Source organism: Leptosomus discolor, chromosome Z (genome assembly GCF_034619465.1).
Source record: "Leptosomus discolor isolate bLepDis1 chromosome Z, bLepDis1.hap2, whole genome shotgun sequence".
NCBI classification, from domain to species: Eukaryota; Metazoa; Chordata; class Aves; order Leptosomiformes; family Leptosomidae; genus Leptosomus; species Leptosomus discolor.
In genome coordinates, this window is record NC_141419.1 from 71340328 (window position 1) to 71362879 (window position 22552).

Consider the following 22552-nt stretch of genomic DNA (forward strand, 5'->3'; position numbering starts at 1 on the left):
AAAACCACTATTTCAAAACAAAACACCAAAAACCAAACCAAAAAACCAAAACCAAACCAAAAAAACAAAACAAAAACCAAAAAACCAAACACAAAAAATCCCAAACCAAACCAAAACACAAATAAACAAAAAAATCCCCAAAGCAACCAAAAAGTAATCCACCTCTCTTCAGAAACACTAAAGTTTTAAGCATTATAAGAGACTCTTTCGGAACAAACTGCCAAATTTGATGGACTTCTGTAGTGCAGGCTTTACCTCGTTGTTACCCTCAACGTCAACTTTAGGCTTATACCTCACAAATACACTGTTCAGCTAAACTGGTTGTCAGAGGAAAAAAAAAAAGTTTAAACACTTGACATGCCAAATGTAAAACTGTTTAAAAACCTGTAAATTACATAGTGTAACTATTTTCACTATGTAACTAAAAGCCCTGGTTGGGATAAAGGACCCATCATGCCAGACACATTGCAGAAGGCAGAACAGAGCCCTTGCCCTATATAGCTTGCAACCCAGCTTACAGAAAACTTCTGACATCCAGAATGTAACATTACCACTATGATCTTTGGACTGAAGAGTTAAAAGTCACCTCTTTCACTTTAGTTTCAAAACTGGTTTTCTCATGCAAAGTCCCAGTCTGGTGTTGTCGTCACCTCACCTCAAACATCCTTTGCCCTTCTCTCTTCCCCACATTTACCTTTCTTCTGAGCCCGGAACATTTCCAGCTGTTTCTGCTGCTGCCTTCTTAGCGTATTAACAATAGCTATTGCTAGTCTCAGTGCTTCTCGTGGGTATCCATGAGATCGTAATGCATCCACTCTCGCACAGGCTGTAGGAACGTGTTCTAGAATGGAGAAAATAATTGAGGAATAGCAATGCTTCCATGTCTGCAATAGCCCATTTTGCTAGGTTACTCAAAAGGGCTTTTTTATTTGTTTGGGTTGGTTTTTTTCTTTTTTTTAAAACACTATGCAAGAGAGACTTGAAGGACGACTACTGAGCCAGCATTTCAAGGGAGCCTCTGTTCTTTTTGCCAGGCTTTTCATTCATCTCCCCACCATCCCCCCAAAAATAATGCCATAGAAAACGAACAAAGCACCAAGTCATGGAAACGTCTTTCCGGTTTAGCAACTTACCATGCCAGAGGGGCCACCCGTGAGAGTCAAAGAGCAAGTTTTCAGTGTCGTCATGGTAACAGTAGTTGGTGTATAGGTCACTGCTGATAATGTGCTGTAAGTGGCTGTCCTGCCAGTGCAGATCGCACGCCTCAATGGCTCGAGTGAACACCGTCCGATGTGGCCTGTTCGATGAATCTGTCATTTTCACAAGTTCAGAAAGCTGCATCAGCTTCTACTCATTCATATGTGAATCAGTCATTCACAGTATTCTTGTCTTCTGCCTATTCACCAACCCCTAACCGACGGCAGCTTGCCTTGCCCCCCTCTGCACAGAGCAGTCCGCAGATGACATTTCACATCCTATTATTACCCAACAACTTAGGCAAAGTGTGCCATCCACTGTGCATTCAGAGAGCTCTACAAACCAGCATGGCTGATGCTAAACAAGACTTTGCAGAGGGAACAGCTAGAGATGAAGGACATTCAACAGCACGTATAGAACTGCCCTAAAAACTAGAAAGTATATGGCACACAGCTACTCAAGCATCCCCAGCTTCTCTCCTCCTCAGATCCAGAGCTGCCAGGATGAGAGATGGATAAATATCACACAAAAGACTTCAAGCTGTTCTCTTTGAGAAGTGACATCAATTTTGAGCACCTGTGTAAGTTTTTTTGGTCATAAACGTATACAAATACTGTAAAGAAAGTGAGGTACCAAGGCCATGGGAGTGACATAATCCTTACTGGACATCTTACTATGGCAAAACCACTCTGTTGACAAGGCACTCTATCTATGAACACTGAGATGCTGTGTCAGAGTTACCACTACCCTGCCCAGGTTGGGCTGAACATCACAAGACACAGAAAGCAAAACACCTCTTAGTAGGTAGTTACATGCTAAATTAACTTCTGTCACCGGCTGGCTGTCAGCTTTAAAAAGGAACCAAGTCTGTTTCCTTTGGAGGTAAAATTCCAAGAAAAATAAAAAAGGAAAAACCCACTTAAGTCCAAATCTGCCACCTCCCAAGCATTTAATTTCATCACAATTACATGAAATACATATCAAAATACTGAAGGTTTTTGAGGGTTATGAGGGTTTTTTCTCAGGTAAATATCCTGCATCTTCCCCAGTTACTAGCAAAGTAGTCATCTTTGCTTGAAGAGGACTGGACAAAGCTTGTCAGATTTGATAATCACGTTTTCGATTAGAAAGCATGATATCGAGTAAGAAGAGACACCTCCTCTCCAAGACGGCAGTGTTGCCTCTGTAGCCCCCCCACACACCTGGCAATGGCGACTGCACATACAGAGCACACCCCACTGAGAGCTGCTTTAGTTTCTCACACACAAGTTTAATGCAGTTGCAACAGATCTCTCTTTAAACAGGCTTTGTAACTGCAAACCAAATAAAAACCCCAACACCAGAAGGAACAGAAGACTATAGTCAAGCAAAGAAACAGGCTTTTACAATTACATACTTCAAGGACATCCAGTTTTCATGCAACGTATATTTAGAAGCACCAAGTGAAAAGTTAGAAGACTTAACATAAACAATTGCTTTGAAAACATTGCAGCCCCAGCACAAAAACCCCATCTATTTATCCTTACTGCAAGGATAGTATTACTGAAAATAATTTTGGATGGTCAATCCTCAACAAGAATGTTACTTGTCACAGGAAAGAGTGCTGAATTCTGCAAGGCTAGAGTATATAAGATAGAGGTTATATTATATGTTGCAGTCAGTGCATATGTTTAGGCTCACCTTGGTTAGCATTTGCACCCTGAGGCAAAGCATTGGTTAAATTGGGCAGCTCGTTTCCATGGTTTCCATCTTCCCAGGGACAAACATCCACACTGTTCCATTTTTTCAGCTGTTTTAGCCAACTGGCCTTCTGCTCCAACTTGCAGTGGGGATTTAAGACTATACACATCCACAGAGCACCTGATTTTAAAAAAATTGCTAAATTATCTTTTCTATTAAAAATTCAGTAGCCAATGACTAATTGTAAACTTCTATACTGTAACACTTTTTCTCCCCTCAAAGGCTACACTGCTTGCTTCCCAGCTATGACTAACACCAGGCAGACTGAATTCCTGACACAGAATCTTGGAGCTGGCATGGCCCACCTGAAGCAGCTGAAAGACCATACCAAGTCAACCTTCTCAATTAAAAGGCATTAACAGGTCTTTTGTATCAGAAAATCCAGAGTTCACAATGTATGGCTCATCAGACAGGAAGATCAGTCAAAACCAAACAAGAATTCAAACAAAATTACAGCAGGAAATGACCCAAGATTTTCTTCTAATTTTTGTACCAGAAGCAAATGTTTTCTACAAACAAGAACTGTGTATCTTCCAGCTTTACATTACAGGAACTGAAGAAGTGCATTAAAAAGACATGTATCTTGTAAACATACACTTCCACACTCAGAACACAGCAGAAGTACTGCTGATCATGTAACTCATTCCCAAATACGTCTGGGTCTCAGAGATCCAGTAAACACTGGTTCTGTGCAGTTTAGCAGGAATAAGATATTGTTATTGCAATTACTCAGTAATTTGGCTACACTAGAAAATTCGTTTTACATTTTCTGTTTATGGAGCTCAAATGAAAAGCTCATTTGCGCTGACATTTCACACATACCATCACTTTGGAGCCTGGTCCCTGAGACTATATAGCAGGGCAGGCAGAAATACATCAGGGTATCTAGCCACAATTTTCAAACGGGAAGATTTTTCTCTTAAGTCAGCTGTCTCTTCACCAGCATGAACTTTGACAGAAGCATGAAGACATCTGAAAGGACTGTTTAGCAGCAGTTCACTTGCTCATTAAGAACATGCCTTATACACTAACAAGAGATTTGGAGAACATGCTTAAACTATGCAATCTTCGTGACAGGTTGAAAAAAAAGTAAAAATGCAGCTGGTTCTTCCAGGATAATAAAATGCTCACATTCAAGTATGCTTTTGCCAACTAAGAATGCAAGATGGACACCCAGAGCACAGGCCATCACCTTACATTCGTTCCTAAAGTAACTCAGCATGTTGGTATGCCACAGTACAGAAGCCAGTGGAAACACAGCTTGATCATTAAGGTTGCGAGTCCCCTGCTAGTCAGACCAACATAGAACGGGGAAGTAATATCAAAGAAACCCGAAAGCCACAACAAAAAATGATATGTGCAGAACCTGAGATACACTACGCTACTTCAGATTATTACTGCACAGTAGTTAAACACAGTACAGTAAGTGTTTTGGGTTGGGTCTTATTAAGTGTCTGACACTTGCCATAGGAATAAGTAAGGCCAACACTGCTTTTAAAAACTTATTTTAAAATCAAACCATATCTCTTTCTTTAGCCACACTTCTCAACACACTTCGCTCTCTAGGGCCAAATTACAACTGGTTCTTATCATTAAGCATCAATGCATTCAGCACTGCCCAAGACAGAATGACTGCATTTCCTGCAATCTGCAAAACAAAACAGTAGATGGGCATATTGGAAAGCCTTGGAGACTAGTTAACTTGGGCTTGCTTATTTATTTTCAAAATAAAGTATCACCTGAGGACACCAAGGAGATACTGTACCTCTCAGCATGTACAAAAAAGAGAAACTAACAAAACCCCATACCAATTTAATACTTTGCAACAAGACTCCCAGTGTTTTCAGACGGAAGCAAAAACAAAGTGGAATACCTTAACCGCATTTGTTAAGTATTTCAACCATACCTCAAGGCGGAACACACACTACTGATTACACCACACCCCTACAAAACGAGTGGCCTTTTCTTTTTCCACATCTCAAACACCACTAGAGGCAAAGGAATTCACACTCTTTCTTCAGAAGCTCCGCTATGTGTGCGGTACATCTAACAGGCAGGAGAGGGAAGAGACATCCCAAAGTACCAAAACCTTTTAAAACTAACTTGGTATAAAGAGGAAAACTATGTCAAGCATATCTACATTGTTAGCAATGATTGTCTCAGAAACCCAGGTTATTTTTATGCAAATGAGCACAAGGACAAGTGTATTTCTAATAAACCCCACACAACCAACTTAAAATTTCAATAGAGCCCAACTGCACCCTGCTCCCAGTGATTTCAGGGCGAGCTGCATGCACATCCGAGATCTCGACCAGCTTTCATGGCTGCTCAATTCCCTGCAGGAAGAGGAATGTGAGACAAAACTCCCATATGAGAAGAGAACAGAACAGAAAGAGCCTCAGGCTCAGCTCCTGTAGTGCTACAAAGGCTACCATCTGGGAGAAGGATGCATAATGCCAGTGACCCCACAGTCTTCAGCCTATTTGGGTTTCTAGGGTTTTCGGTTGGGCTTTTTTTGTGTGTGATTTTCTTTTCTTTGTTTTTCCCTAGTGTGTATGCGTTTGTCTGCACTCACATTTCTTCCTCCTCCCGCTCATTAAGCGCCTTCCCCCTCCCCTGACAGCTGCTCCATTGTGGCTCTTTCAATTCACTGGTTCCTGTCCTGCTCCTAGTGCTGAAAAGTCTAAGGAAAATATTCACATGTGCCCAGACTTTTACCACATGCCAACTGGAAGGAGCCTGGAGGATATTCTTCCTGTTTCACTCTGATGCTGCTCAGTGGAAGCCCCCCTGAGCTAGCCCTTAAATGTCACCACCAACCTGAAGGCTTACGTTGGCCTCAAAGAAGAGATTCTCTGTTTTCTGCCTAATGGCTCCCATAAGAGGAAACTGCTGATCACACTAACACCTACACTTTACTACAGATAAGGCTTACAGAAAAACGGAGGGCAGCTACTTGTAATTTGTGGGGAGGTATCTATTTCCAGCGACTTCAGCCTGGAAACTGCTGTTGGCAACAGTCTATACTCAAAAGAAGTTTCCCAAGATACATTCCTGGCACTCTGAAGTTTACCTGTTTGACTAGATTTAATGATGTCACCAATGCTACCTGCAACATGAACAAATGTCTCAAATGGAAACAAAAACTCCAAACAAAGAATGTGCTTGTGTTTACATACTCTCTTTTTCTAACACAGCTTGCTCTCTTCTTGCTGTCTCTCTTTCCCCAGGCAGCAGGTACCTTCATACTGGTTCTGAGCAGGCTGACACATCTACCCCTCCTGAACTACATGCTACTAAATGAAAGCAAAGCTCTGACTCGGATCCCTTGACTATGACCTATGTCTTTCCAATACAAAACTCCTCACAGCACAGTGGCAAAACGATCACAACAAAATATACAGAAATTTTCCGCCCAAAAGATAATTGGAAAATAAGACATGCTACAACTGCAATTTGATATTAATTTCACAAGGGAATGAATATTAGAACTGTCATATTGCAGCAAGGAATTACCTATTTTGGTTCAATGCTAATCCTCTTGACCTGGAAAAAGTCAGCTTTGCCAAAACAGACCTATGGATCAGACAGCCCTTGTTTTGAAATTGCACAGTTGTCATTCATCTTTAGTGTGCATCACACCACAAAAAAAACAGGTTACATTACTGCTTTACACAATGCATGCCTTCGTTGTGTATACAAGGGAACATCAGTACTTTGTGTTTCTCAGTAGATATCCATACCTTTGAATTCACGTGGGAGAAAGGGATATCATGCCTTTACACTGATTAGGATTTAAATACACAAACTGAAAAGGATTGAGAAGTATTCAGTCATTGTAAAAGTAGATGTTGTAATAATTACACATCCTGTGTATACATGTATTCATGAAGCCAAAGGAAGTGCCAGAAACATATACAGACTCTCCCAAGACATGAAACAATGCTCAGTTTTCACAAATCCCCTTATATTTTACTTCTGTCCCTGTAAACGGTAAGGTGTTGATGGAAACAGTTTAGTGGTGGGCTAGGACACTGACCATGGATTGAAGATCCAGTGTACAATTCTGTTTGACTGTTTGACTAGCGTCTTCCCAAGAAATCTGCTTTTCCTGTATTATGCTACCTTGTCAGGGCTGCTAGCACAGCTAAGGTTGGGTCAGCATGTCTCCACTTATAATACCTGTGTAATCAATGGCTGAGACTTGGTTTGCAATTCTACATTTAATATACTCAAGATCAATCCATTCATTTGCAAAACTAAAATATGTAAGAAACAGAGGCATACCTCTGTGGCATTTCTTTGCCCTTCCCGTTAATGCTCATCTTTCTTAAAAGATAAATCCCCATAAGCTACCAGGTTAGTAGCATTTGATCATTTCAAAGAAAATAGAACCAGGCAATCAAGATCCTTCCCTTTTTGAAACAGACAAATCAACTTCAGCACTTGCTGCACGCTTGCCACTGTGCCCCACTTGAGCCTAATCTATTACAAAAGCACCATTTTCCAGCATTGGAAGTGCCAGAATAGAAACAATACTAGGAAACAGAACATATGACCCCTTTAAAGTAGAAGTGTCAGCAAAGGATTTTAAAGTGGTTTGTATCTGGTTTTTAAACACATACACACCTTCACTGGGACAGCCACTTGGAAACTTCAAGGAAGGTAGTGTATGGTATTTATTGCTTCTCAACATGAAGGACAAGTGCCTTCAGAATGACTGGCAAAGCCACCTCCCTCCTCCAAACACAGAGAGATCTCCATTAGAACAAAGCATAATCAGAAGTCCCACTGGAGAATGCTCCAATTAAACAGTTGCTTTTATGGAATAGTGAAGATAGGCAGAGCACTTCAGTGCTCTTCTCGATAAGAACCCCAAGGAAAAGTACTCTCAACATTCGGTTGGATCCAAATTGCAATTTTATTCATAAAAACAATTCCTTAATGCATTCTGGTTTCTCTGTGCAGCCTTCAGAAAAAAAAACGCTTTCTATGGGTGCTGTGTTTCTTGGAGAACAGAATGTTTCATTTTGCTCTAATTCATTCTATTACTGAATTAAACTTTGATGTATTGGTCTTGACAAGTGCTTCATGCTGATTGTATTGTGTATGATAGTATAATCACTCCCCATGCATTTCACACTAGCTGGCTGATTAATGCAATAGATTACCTGCAGCACTGATGGCAAGAGGGAATCATTGCCCTTCTGCACACTAAACTCCGAATGTGCATTAGAGGGAGCAGAGGTGTAACCCAGGGACAAAAGGAAAGCCTAATTCCTTAAGTTTCCTTTTCCCTCTTGCTGAATACTGCTGCTCCAAGGGTTAAACGCACACATGAATTTGATGAAAGGAAACTTGTATTTACATATTGAGATTCTGTTCTAACTATCATCAACTATCTGCTTTTATCTCTGTGTGACAAGTATCTCTGTGCTCTCCTATTCCTATGTTTTCAACTTCTAGCATAATGGAAAAAGGAACTAACCAAGTACTTCTGTCATTTTGTATGAGTCCGTTGTTCTGGGTTATGCCTCTGAGTTTGTTTTTAAAACTACTGCATCTCTGCAGACACTCTGCCATTTGACCAAAGGGTTTCATATAAGGACAGAAATTTGCCTGAAAGGTGCAGTTTACAGTATCATAGCCTAACACCACGATATCCCTAACAGAGCACTTAGGATCTGTCACATGTCCATTAGATGCCCCTCTACGCACCTATAGTACCCTACAACCTAATCACTGTAGCAAGACATGGGCTATTAGTCTGCAAAGCCAGAGGAAAGCATAAAGTACCTGCAAGTGAATCTCACAGAGTAACTTCCCTCATATTCACAAAATCATTCACTTGTTCACAGACAATCAATTGAAGGTAAAAGCATTGCTAATACTAGCACAAATAGTACAAAAACACTCCTTTATGAGTATCTTAATATGATTCTTCACAATTTTAAGTAGTTGCCAATATTTACAGCTAGGTGGTGAGCACAAAGTGTGCTCCTGCCAAAAATAGAAATCACATATTTTATCAAATATTTTAACTGGTAGTACACTCACAGCAGTCACAGTCTATTTTGAGAGACTCTGACAATTTTCAGAAGAAAACTTAATGTGACTACTAGCTATAAATACACTAAGGTGCTTTATTCGAATTTATCATTGAGATAATTCATTATAATTCCTCTTACCGTTAATTTAGGAAGACGCAAAACTGGAAAGCTTGGTAAGTTCATCAGACAAAAGATACAAAAGAAAGGGATGAAAATACCTCTTTCTTAAAAAAAGTGGAGGAGCAAGTGCAAACACTCCCTTGCACAGTGGGAAGTTCAGAAAAAAAGTATGATTGCCATAGATCTGCTCACAGAATGTAAACGACCCACTGTAACTTGTCAGGAGAAAACAGTCTGACTGTCTAGTCTGAATTCCTTCCTATTCTAAGATTTCCTGGATTACCTTCATCTTCCAGTCCAAAAGCAATTGCTGAGTTTTTACATAAAGACCACACTTCAATTAAGATTTCTAATGCAAGAATCTAGCACAGCTCCTGGTTAGATGACATACTGCCTGGCTACCACAACTCGAAATTCTATGCTTATTTCTAGATTTCTAGTTAAATTTATCCAGCTCCAATTATGATTTTCAGCTACCTTTCCTTTGCCTGGTGGATATGTCTTTCCTATTCATTTTTCAGTCTATGTAGGCAACTTAAAAGATGAAAGATTTCCTTTGCTGTGCTTTGACAGATCGGAGCAGACCGAGATTCTTGCACATCTTTCTGATTTTTCAGTTATTTTTTCCAGGAAATTATCACAAGACTAGATTGCTGGACCACAGTAAAGCTCAGAGAGATCAGTGAAGATTCAGTAATTCCTCTCCAGCTCTGGTATTTACTAGAAGTGGTACTGGAAAATTAAATGGCACTTTAATGCTACCAAAGTATTAAAAATAGAGAGTGAGAGGAATGAAAAAATAAATGCTAAGTACCAGCTTGGGCTCATAGTAAAACTCTGCCCTTAATCTTGGCAGTCACAACTCTACAGTTAGGGCTACAATGAGTTTTGCACCAGCTCCAATACAGAACAATGTTTTAGGACATTTAGAAGTAAACAATTTCAACAGCTTCAGAATAAAAATTTCAAAAACTGTTTTAATGTGGCTACTTCAAGAAATTTGGCTCCTACTGTAAAAGTACTTTCCAACCAAATGAACTAAATGGAAACCCAAACTTTCTGAATGCCATTAAAAATAAACCCCTTGAGCTATGCTTATAGACTAAAGTTAATTACTTTCACTGTTACTCCTCAAACCTGATAAATGCCACAGGAAAGAACACCCTCTTATACAGCTCACACTTAGTGTCATACTCTGGCTCATATACTCTCATTTCAAATAACCATTACGGCACATGCCAATAATGGAGGAGGAAGGAAATCATCCACAGATAAGATGGACAGAATACATCTTTGCAGAACTGCAGCCTGGCTTCATTCACATCGGAAAAGAAGGTGACAGCACAACCAAGACACTCTAGGGCCATGACAGCAATCTCTTTAAGCTGTCATCCATAACTCAGGCCTTAGAGCAGCAAAACTGCCTGGTAATGCTAACTCTGAAGTACTGTTAATTTAGTGCCTCCAATAGCACAAATCATTCAAATACACTGACATATATTAACAGCTTATTCTGTGAAAGAGCAGATGTATCCTTAAGTGTATGAACTGAAGGCACACGTGTTTTATAACTGTATGGCAACCACATCACAGCAGCTAAGACTAAACAAAATGCAAATAAGAAAAGGATTACCAATTAAGCAAAGACAGCCTATTGGATATGATACAGCTGAAGACAGAAATACGTGTAAGATATCACTCTACGTAGAAGTCCCACAATGAAAGACCAGGGGAAATGGTGCAAAGCATGGTGCATCCCACCTCCTTTGAAACACAGATCTTCCTACAGCTTTCACTTCAAGGCCAGAAATGCACTATGTGCAACTAATTAATCCACACTTAGAAATTTGAAGTTAACTTTATTTTTTACAGGTGTAGGTCACTGGTACTCTCCTGAGCTTTAAGGCAGAATATGATGCAATAAGAACTTGGGACATTCAAAGAAATCATGGAAATATGGATATAATCTTGGCACTCAAATTTGAAATTTGAGCTTTGCTGTACCATTTCTGAAATACCGTAAGACATGGGGAAAAGTGAATGTTTCTACTTCATACTGTTCCTAAAAAAAAGGATTGCTTGAACTATGCAGCTCCAGCAAAATGGTATTAGAGCACCAAAACTGTAATGAATGCTTAACTTCAGTGATTCTTTTTCATAGTAGCCCTAAAGTAGTCATCGAATCTGGCATCAGGAACGAATTTCTCTAGGGGCATACTGGCAAAAACTCTAGCTGCTTTTGTCCTTTTTCCCCTCCACTTAAGTAGTAAGCAGAGATAATCTGTTTAGAACAGCTGGCATGTCCCATTCATACAAGCTTGTCTCTCTAACTGCAAAGGGAAGGAATGCCTGAGATAAAAACATAGGTGGAGAATAGCTTCATTTACTTAAAGTTAAAAGAATCTAACTCAGTATTTTCTAGAGATGAATACAAGCTTTTATCTGAACAAATCGAAATTGTTTCCAAATGAAAAATGTATTATTTAAGACTCAATCAGTAGCTTGCTTATGGCAAATGGTAATTAAATCTCTCTTGATTAATCTATAATGATTCCTTGCCTAAACACAACATTTAGAATTAAGTTTTAGATGAGGAGCGAAGTGTTACTAACAAAAATTTAGGGATGATCCTTCAGGAAATATATCGTATTTCACTACATGACATGACCTTGTAAAATAGTGTTTTAGTTTTAAGTTTTAACACATAAATGTATCACTGTAATCCAGAAAGTGGCCAAAATACTAGCAAATGTGAACTCAAAGCAGACCATCAGGTTGTTCCAACATTTAAAAACTGGCCCACAAAGTGCTAGTGAAAATCTACTAGGACTAATACTACTAGATCCACTAAGGCAAAAGTATGTTATTGTGCTCAGGAAATACCTTTATGATAACAACCTATTTAAGTATGCCTAACAGAAAGAATTCTAAGGATGTCACCCAGGAAAGCTTTAACCCATGAATGAGGCTCATGGCAATATCATGAGAGGTTCCTACTTTAGATGACAAGTCGTTGTGATGGACAGGAGAAGCTTATGTCTTAAAATGCGGAGGCTATGCAGCTGGAAGTCCAGAATACCTTTTAAGTTCTTCTCAGCACGATAAAATAAGAGGACCAACAGAAACCACTATCAGCGTGATGCAACCCCAGAACACATATGCCAATTTTATCTGCTGTCCCGCCTTGTGAGAGCTTTTTGGACACACCCTCTTCATCATAACACAGTCATCATTGATTAAAAAAAAAAAAAAAAACAAAACCAAAACCAAACCAGGTCTTCCCCCCTTAAACAATTCTTAACTATCAAAGTGGAGGAAATCTTCTAGAAATGTTTGTTCTGAAACATGCAAATTACATGAAGTTTCTTCACCATGAAGGCAAGCAAGAGCATATAAAGATATTGAAAATGGTAGTTCACAAAAAAAATCTGATCCTGTAATCTACGTGTTGACAAGCTGTTGGGCTCCATCACTCCACCAAGCAGTAGATACTTGTCTTAGATTCTTCTACTTGACTGCTTTCATCAGATTACGCATCTGGGATTTAATTTAACAGTTTCAGCTTTATTAAACTGTCACAAGAGCAGCCCCGCTTTGATAACAGTAGCTGCTCCAATTATGGCTTGGTTTAGGGTTGACAAGTATAATGATTCATTCGTGGCACATGAGAAGCAATAAAAGGTTGTTTTGCATTACAGCTTTAAAAATGTGGGCACTTTTTTCATTTAATTTGTCACTTAGCTTTTGCTAAGAGGACATTTAAATTGCAGTAAAAGGCAAATGGGGCTTTTAGTTTAAATGTAATCCCCATATTTAAATGATCTGTAATGGCGCAGTGTTCGAGTGGGAACACTATTGTTTCACAGTGGGCCCTGATGGTGACATGTGACATTTGTATTCAGGTCCTGTATTATCCATGTGGCTAAAGGGCTTCCAATCTCATTTCACAGCCAGAAGCCAACAGAAAACACCAATTAACTTGCAGATCCCATTTGCCGACAAAACTCAGCCTCTTCCCGATGTCTGGCATCTGGCAGTGCTCAAATTTAATTCCAAAGCAGAGCCTCACAGCCATCATGATCCCTGGGCTGGGGCACAAAGTCAAATTTTCCCCTTTTTAAGGAAATCTATTCACTTTTATAGAGAACAAGCAACTTTTAGTTAATTTCTTATGAGTAAGACTGCATGGTCCATGTTTTCCCCTCTAGACTAGAAAGAAGGTTAACTGACCTCTTCTTCAAATAAGAGATATCAGCTCAACAGGTATCAGCACATATTTAATGTGCATTTCCATATCTCCCCATTTTACCAATGCAATTTAATTAAGAAGGCAAGCAAGGGGCTTCAGATAATTAATCATGCTGATATACTAAAGTCTTCCATCATGGTCACCAAGAGTTAAACACCTGAAGATCAGCATGTGAAATTTACCCTCAAGATACCACTTAAACAGCAACAATATGAGGAATTCCAACTCCACTCTGAACAGCACATTCATGTATTACTGTGGAAAGCTGGAAGTGTTCACCAGTGCATCACTGAAGTTGCATCTAAATTCTGCTAGTATGAGAAATGTATCAGCAAGCCTTATAGCTTTGATCTGTAATCTTGATCTTTCCAATACTACACCCTTAGAGCAGCATTTAGCTCAACCCATTGTTTGGTGTACAACAAGGGAATCTGCTGACCATAATTACCATATTCTTCCTCCTGATCTAAAGGCTTTAAAAACCAACTAGCTAATTAACGTAATAGGTTTCTTTGTTAACTCGAGGCTTTTGAATTGTAAATTGCTTTTAAGAATTAGGAATCTGTATTAGAAAATCACCAGGTTCATATTTAGAGGTGAAGTATTTGTGGGTTTTGGGTGGGGTTTTTGGTGTTTTTTTTCCTTGTTGTTGATGGGTTTGTAGTTGTGGGGTTTTTTTAAATCAGCACCTTCACACTTAAACCAAATCTGACTTCTACTGAAGTAAAAAATTTACTGTGAACAGCAAGAACTCTGATCAGACCCCATTGTGTCTTTCCAGTACCCTTACCAATGCCAGGCAGGAAGCATCAGTTAAGTTCTAAAGGCTCAAGTGAACCATTCAAGAAGTAAAGCTGAAGGTATTTAAGTATGCCTAAAACCCTACGTCAAGATGGAACCGACAAAGTGGCCATATGCCTAAGCAGTTGGCAGACAGCATACCAGGGCAAGCAAGCATGCCTTTACTAAGCACAGTCTGTAGTTACACACTTTTTATGTCTTAAAATTCTCTGTAACTACAATTTTAAATTGCTATTTACCTGTGAAATAAATGAGATCATACATTAAACCTTTTTTTTTTTTTTAAAGACACATATATATAGGCCACTCCCAGATTACTCTGAACACATAATACAAAAAGTTAAGTACGCGAAGGTCTGTCTCACTCCCTTCTCTGACATCCTAAGGAGATGACAAGACAGGAAGCCAATATTATTTTAGAACATAACGGTAACATCACCCCCTTAAACTCAATGTCTGAGTTCTTTGCCACAGATCATAAGTTGCCAGGGATCTTGCTCCTCCTGCAGCATGCTATTGTAACTCTGGTCTCCCTTAAAAATCTTCAACTTTTACGCATTCACTTTTTTTTTTTTTAAGAGATCCACTGCAAAAAGGAATGTGTTCAAGTCAAGTGGAACTCAAGATGAAATCCTAGCAAAAACATGGCAGCAGCTTCTAACTTCCACACAAGGTAGGAGTCAATCTGCAGAGATTCATCGAATCAACAGCAATTTTGAAGGAACTTGCTAAGCACGAGTGGAAGGAATCCTACTGGTGTGGGGAAGAAAGGGACAGTTTAGCAATATAAATACAAGCTAGAGGTGGAAGAACCAAGTTAAGTTCTACCCTTAGCCTGCTGCAATCCTGAAGTGATTGAAATGTATTTGCAACTGAAACCACGGTTACATGATCAACACATTTTGATACTGTTAGAAGTGGCAGTGCAGTCCAGGACTGAAAGAACATGGTCTGCCTCAGATTGCAAATACAGAAGCTGAAGTAGTGGTGAGGCTAGAGGTTACATTGTGGCTTTTCGGGATGGCACCTATAATTCTGATTAAACAGCGTTAAAGTCATCAATTCAATTAATCTAAAATATTGCTTTTTCGATGCTGCAGGCATCTACCTCCTCTATCTTCAGAGAGGTGCTGTCAAGAAAGTGACATTAATACAAAACTGATGAAACAAGAAGAGGAGCCACTAAGAAAATTTTAACAAAACCTTTTATGTTTATTGGCAGCATGTGGTAAGATTGCTACAGGTAACAGATGGGGAACACATTTCTGCCTCTCCCACCACCTACCAGCTCAACCCACATACGCAATGAAGCATGAGACCCTCCAGTTTCCAGTATGGTGGGATACAATTATGCTGCATACATGTCCAGCTAAGCAAGTGCCCTGCTTGGCAAAAACTATTATTCCTCAACAAGCCAAGGTATCATAAAAACGACATACTAAAAAGGTTGTTACCTTCGAAGACAAGTAGTTATATTTACACTCTCTCTGACAGAGCTTTGCCTGCTCTGATATTACAGGTTTCCACCACAGAAGTCTATGATCTCAACTAGACAGGTAGTGCTTTATTAGCCTAATGCTTAATTTCAAATGAACATAATTCATGCTAAACGGGTTATATCCGGTCTCAGTCCCATCAGTCAACATGCAATCAATCATGGTCATTAATCTTTAACAGTGGAAAACTTAAGTTTTGCTTTTGATGTTTCCTTTCTAAATGAAGCATGTTATTCTTGCTTGGACTTAATTTCATTTAGCTTGATTTTGGACCTTTAAATATATCAAGACCATTACAGTCCTTGGCTCTCGGCAGGGTTGACAAAGTCCCATTGGGCACCATCTGTAAGGTTTTTTTGTTTGTTATTTGGTATTTATTTCTATGTTCCATGCCACAAGTCAGGCATAGCAATATTGACCAGAACACATCCCAAGGTAGACTCTAAGTCTAGACTTGAAGTGCCTTTCCAGATGAGTGAGAGCACAGGTAACTACAAGTTCCATGAATCACAAGGCAATTCCGTTCAGGCTATGTGGCTTCAGCTTGCTTTGAGAAAGCCTCCAAAACAGCACCCAAAACCCTACTACAGCTAAGATATATACATTAATCCCTTCACTCATACACAGTGAATTATTTTTTAGAGAAACAAATTAGATTTACCATTGTATTTTAAATAATTTAGGTTGTCTTTTATTGGTTTTTTGTCTTCTACATACACATCAACTGGTTAGTATCTTGTTCCACTACCTTATACCTAGGAAAACAACCCTTGTAGTTACTTATTATTCTTCCCACACACCTACCCATCTTTAAAATACTGGTGACATTTATGTTCAGGTTGTTTTGAATTTCCCCTCCCTACTACAAATACCTATAGATTTTGAGAACTTCTGAAGCAGTAGTTCAAGGCTGTATTAGCAAGTTTCTGGAACACTTTAGAGCAAGTGTCCTCAGACGTTACCAGTTTAAATATTCCTTTCCCATTTCAGCCCGTGTTCCTCTCTCCACTGTACAACTAAGTCATGTAGTTGGTCACAACTGACCTTTCCTGTAAAGAGGTGTTAATTGGTTTAGCCCTGTTCTTTGATCTTCTTTCCTGTTCAGTAATAGACCTCTACTTTCCTTTGTTGCTGTCTTCTCATACTCTTAATGAATCTCCACTTTCTGCCTTCTATTTCTCTCTAGTTGTGAATCGATTTCTTCCTTAGCCTTTCCAGTTTAGCGCTAGTGGCTTATAACTTACCCTCAGTTGTGTAGCTACATTTCCACTTTTTGCTTTACTCTTTTTAGATCCTCAGGTACTTACAACCTGTTGTAGTTGTACTTGTTTCATACCACGCTTCCTTTCCTCCAACTGCAATAGTCTCACACTGTACATCAGAAATTCAATTTCACCCAACCTTAAATGAACAAGCAAAACTGCAGAACTCTAATCAGCTTTACCCAGTACCACAATAAAGTTTCTCTCCACCCCAAATATATAATTGTTTCCTCATTATATATACGAACACCTAAATGATTTTGAAGCCTGTGCATTTACCCAGTTCATCCCAGAGCTGCCTATACTTGTCAGTCATTGTAGTTCCTTGTTGTCTCCAAAGCGACAGACGAGGGTCAGCCATGAACTGTTCTGTTATCAAAGTCAACATGCGAGCTCCATTTGAATCTCTCATCTTTAGCATCTCTCGCACCTAGGAAACAAGTCTTTTAGTACAAGCTCGAAAAAACAAAGAAATCACAGCACAGACAATATGCTGCAGTGTTAAATATTCCACAAGCAATGTAATTTATGTATGTGATGTAAAATCTACAAGTAGAAAAAAATAGTCTGCCTTCCCAATTTTAATGATTTTTGGTTTCAGTGTCCCACATTGCAATTCTTCAAAGACACTTCTTCCACAAGTAATCCACAGGTGTATTATGCAAACTGCTGCAAGACTAATTTCTACAGGTTTCTCCAACATTTTGGGGGTGGGAAGGAAGAGAACAGCAAAGCTGCAGATGGCTGAAACGTTACTTCATATCCTGACAGTGATCTCAAGACACATCAGATTACCGTCCATCGCTGTACAATTCATTAAGTTGCCATCCTGTTCCCAAGGCTTTATCTTGTTTCATAACAACAGGACTTTCAGTAAGACATGAACAAGTACAGACTGGCTTGGGAAACAGGGAGAGAAAAAAAAAGGAAGGTTTAGAGTACTCAACACACCTTTGCAAAAAGCAAATTGAGCTGCTTCCCCGATCCATGGTATCCGCCCTGGGAGAGGAAAAGTTTAACCTGTTCTTGGACCTGTTCCTCATCCAAATGCCAGCAGTTTTCATCATCTATGCTAGCACCCGCTGTTGGGTCAGGAGCACCTGCAGACAGCAAGAAAAGAAATCATTATGTTCTATATAAAGAAGACAGGTTCATGGGTCCAGGGGAGAGGACTACTGCAGAGGTTTTTGGATTTGTCTTTTGTCCTGTTTTAGATGTCTTGGTTTTAATCTAAACATTCTTTTAAATATACTTAAATTTCTCGTCAGTAGTCCTAAGCACTTAGAAATTACAGTCTATGAAGAAGTATTCAAATAAGTAATTATTATAACAAAACATTAACATCAAGGTGAGGTTTTTTCCTCCCATCTCAGCCGCTATACTAGAATGCTTTTACAAGGAAAATTTGGCTTTGCACAGTATTTCTACAACTGTGGTGTTAAAACCACGCTCCCCAAAACACCTGTGTAATTCCTGTACCTTCAGCAATCTTGCTTAGGTTTAAGTGACTGCTTGTGAGCACTGCTATGGATGAACAAGAGGAAAATCATCACCGTGGTGCCTCTGAGCAGTGATGGCTCTGCAAAGCTAAACAGAGTAAAAAAAAAGTCTCCAAACAAATCCAGAGTCTTAAAGCACTAAAGGCATTTCCATCATAAATACAAGTTACAGCTGTGTAAGACTGTAGCGCTTCCAAAGCGGCATTTTTACATAGGCAATGTCATGAGCACAGTCGATTCAGAGCAACTCTACCTGAATTCGCCTAGTGTGAACTGGAGTGACTGGATTTACATCAGGCAGTGCTTTGGCCACAGGCTGCTCTAACTCAAATTTTGCAGTGAGATCAGTAATTTTCCACCGGTGCCCTCTTCTAAAGGCTGACAAAATTAACTACAACAAGTTCTTGCACCATCTAGCAATTTGTACTTTTCTGAAGATGACTGCACCTCCACTGGATATTTTTTAAAAAGTATTCAAACTGAAAAGGCTGAAAAGCATTCTTCTAGACTGTCAGGGAAACAACTCAAGGTAGTGCATCACCATACCAGATATGAGGTATTTTAAGTATGCCCGAGACTCAAGATATTTTGATTTTGGGCTTGTCGCAACTATGTAATCTCTCTCTCAATTAGGTTTTGAGAAGATGTTAGAAATTGAATCATGTTACGCAATCCAGCACTTAAATTTGAGTCCATGTTACCTCTATAGCCAAAACCAAAAGGATACTGGCAGGAAAGGATTATTACACAGTCAGAATTGTAAAAACTTGATTTTTCAAAGTCCTGAGAGCTTAAAAAGCAAAGATAGCTACAACTCTTCAGGTATACAGGAATCAAACATTGATTCTATTGATTCAGGACTTCATTTCACAATTGCAGCTCTGCCTTACAGGTGAAGCTTCTAAGCAGTTGCAGGGAATGCCAAAATCTTTATCCAATGAAAATACAACCAGAAGATTTAAAGGCTCAGAGGGATGTCTTGTCTACTAGTTGCTGAAAGACTAAAAAAATATTCCAGCTCAGCAACGTCCTAAACTGCCTCCAACTTCAGAGCCTACAGCTGGGAACACTGCACTGCTATATAGGTATTTTATATACACACACACACACATATGTTTAGATTAATAAGAAATCGTGTCTTTCAAGATGTGAATGAATTCTCCTGCCTTCCACAGGAACCATAACAGTGTCTCAGAAGACAGAAATCAAGCCCAAAACAGTACAAAACCCAAGGAATGAAAAACCTCTTCTGTGAGTGCTTCCATCTTTAGTATGTTAGTTTTAAGGAGCTTTCAATTCAGTCAGCTACACAAAACACCCACTGGTAAGTCTTCAATTGCAAAGAACGAGAAGGGAAATCAAGCCACGAGAACAAGCAGTGCAGCTGTTGCACAGACCCAAGTTTGCAGTATCGCCTTGCAAATAGTTTAAATATTTCACTGCTCTAAAACACAAAGAAAAGACCTGTGAAAGGGAACTACATAAAAGCACCAATATACAAAATACACTTATATTTATCCTTCACTTCAGTGGGGATTCGTCTTTAAATAATCTCGGTATGGCTACTTTTAAATTGAATTAAAAATAGCCCAAGATTCCTCAGCTAAGCTTCCCCATTTAGGGAAAAAAACAAAATTCCTTCTGTAACTGTTTACATTTTACCAAAAGCTCATGGGTCAGCTTGTACTAGAAGGTTAAATTTCAAGACAGCTACTGCAGATTCTAACAACCGGGTTCATTTACAGGAACAAGGGCATCCACCGCATCAGGGCCAGCAGCATTGCCCCCCACCAAGGCCCTTCTCCCAGCATGATCCCAAATATACCTTTTCCAGGAGCTCAACATTCCTATACTTACATAGCATTATTTTCATACCAGTAGGCTAGAATACTGTAAAAGCTGAAGACATCAAGCTAGGGTCTGAGCTCTACAATGCTGTTCAGCACATTCCTACAGATACATCTGACTCAAGAGTGATTTTTCCTTACAAGACCTTGTATAGACTACACTCAGCATGACCAAAATTTTTAACCAGGACACATAAAGAAATTGCAGTATACATGTAACTGACACCAGCTTCAGTTGTAATTCACTGATCTTTCAGCATCATCGGCATTCTTCAGCAATAGCCATGGACTAACAAGGCATGGAGATGGCATGTCCAACTGATGTTCAGCAAGTAAAGAAATTTTTTTTTCCTTCTTTTTTTCCTCTTTTAGTAATGGAATTTTTCCTTCCTTTACTTTCCTCAAGTCTGGCCCTGTTTTTCAGCTTTGGTTTTTGGCTTTGTTTTTCATAACATTCTCATAAGATTTGCAAACTTTGTTTTCTTCAGACCTTGCTTTTCACAAGATCCAGGACCAAGTGGTCTATCAGCACGAGTTCCTTTCTCAAAGCTTGGTCCTGTTTTCCCATACTTCAGTCCTGTTTTTTTACAAGATTCAGGATCAGTTATGTCTGCTGGACCAGGTGGTCTATCAGCAATGCACACCTTACTAATGACTATTCCTTTGAACAAGAAAAAACCGCCAGATTCATAAAAGGGAAACATTCAAGAACAAATCAATCAGTAAAAACATGTTTTTGAGGAAAAAATCCTTGAAAATATGTAAGCTAAGTTAGCTTACATTTTTCATTTTAGAGTAGAGCATAACAATAAATACCTTCTGAGCACGGATAGTAATTAAATAAGTTATGTAGCTGAAAAGACATATAAACCACTGTGAAACAACAAGGCGTGCTAGCTTTGTGGAATTTCCACCTACCATCCTTTCCTGCACAGATTTGAAAATAAATCTCAGCTCTGTGCGTACAATTGGCTTTGCAAACCAGGTACTGGACCCTGCTTGAGGAATAGCACAATCAGGGCATAAGTCCTAACCTTCACACCGTGGCAGCAGTCGGGCATCCTAGTGGTGCTGCAGGGAAACCCTCAGCTTCTATTGCCCACGTCACACCTATTTTTGGGGTTGAGACACAACCATCCACCTGTCTCTCAACCAAGCATATTTCAAGATCACTACGTTCACTTACAAACAAGTGAACATTAATTGATCCAGCCTGTTTCCTATCCCATTCAAACACAGATCACTCATGGGCAATGGACAGTATTTCTATGCTTCCACTTTTATTCTGAAGACAAGGGACCGGGCAAGTAGAGAAGAAGCTATCTGGACAAGCAACAGGAGGGAGCTGCCTTAGGAGCTGCAAGATGAAGCCCTAGCAATAGCCAGCAGGAAGGCTGAGGCTCAACACGAGGCAGAGCTGGAGGTTTAACTTAAAGATGGCTTTGCTTGGGGTGCAGCACAGTCCTGAACAGGCACCATGAGCCTTTGACAGATGGACAGTTTGGCTGCAGAGAGGAACGTGGGCAGCCCTGAATTTAATCTCTGCAGTGCAGTTTGGTACCAAGACCAAATCCCTTTCCCCACTTGTAAACTAGGGATAGGTATTATGGGCTTTAGAGGGGTGTCATGAGGATAAATTAGTTTACAGTTGAACTATGAAAGTGAAAAACACTGTATAATTATAATAAATATTAAACCCTGTAATTAAACTGTGTCAGTTTATAGACACCAACATACTAATCTCCCTCCCTCCAACCTCTGGCTTTTTAAAATTGTCGTGACTGGTCTTTGAAATAGGTTTTACATCAGGTACTTACAGTTAAATACAATTAAAAATATATATATACTCAGTATACAGATATAGCCATACACACTTACTCATGCTCTTTTACTAAAATCACTAAATTGCAGTCTTAGCAATCAAAGCAGGAATACTGTGTACAACTGTTTGTAAAACTGAACTCCCAAATAAAATTTGAGAAGAGGGTAACAGCCTTTTGTATTTATGGTCATAACGGGTTACACAGTAAATAGAATAAATTTATACGTTCTAAGAAGCAGCAGCATTTAAAAAAAAAACCCACGCTTTGATCATTTACACAGCAATTAAGAGTAACTGCTTTCAAAATGAGCAACCACATTCAAGAACTGATGTGGTATACTGAGAACTTAACCTCGAAAACTATGTAGAAGCAAGTCAAGGAGCATTGACTAAAACAAGCTAAGAATTGCCTATATTGCAGAACTACGCAGGTGCAGATCAACAGTGAAATCTGGGTAAGCAACACAAA

General features: G+C 39.4%; 1 protein-coding gene across 3 annotated transcripts in view; it reads right to left on the reverse strand.

Annotated features, from left to right (window-relative positions):
• The window catches only part of ZSWIM6 (zinc finger SWIM-type containing 6), a 113026-nt gene that overhangs the window by 20714 nt on the left and 69760 nt on the right, over positions 1 to 22552 (reverse strand). For 2 of the 3 annotated variants that reach the window (XM_086479251.1, XM_086479249.1), the window contains exons 3-7: positions 17867 to 18015; positions 17195 to 17345; positions 2878 to 3057; positions 1134 to 1310; positions 695 to 841 (exon numbers count right to left, since the gene is read on the reverse strand). In XM_086479251.1, coding sequence (XP_086335377.1) covers positions 695 to 841; positions 1134 to 1310; positions 2878 to 3057; positions 17195 to 17345; positions 17867 to 18015 — 804 coding nt within the window. The remainder of the gene's footprint in view (positions 1 to 694; positions 842 to 1133; positions 1311 to 2877; positions 3058 to 17194; positions 17346 to 17866; positions 18016 to 22552) is intronic. The other variant, XM_086479250.1, reaches the window with a different exon arrangement.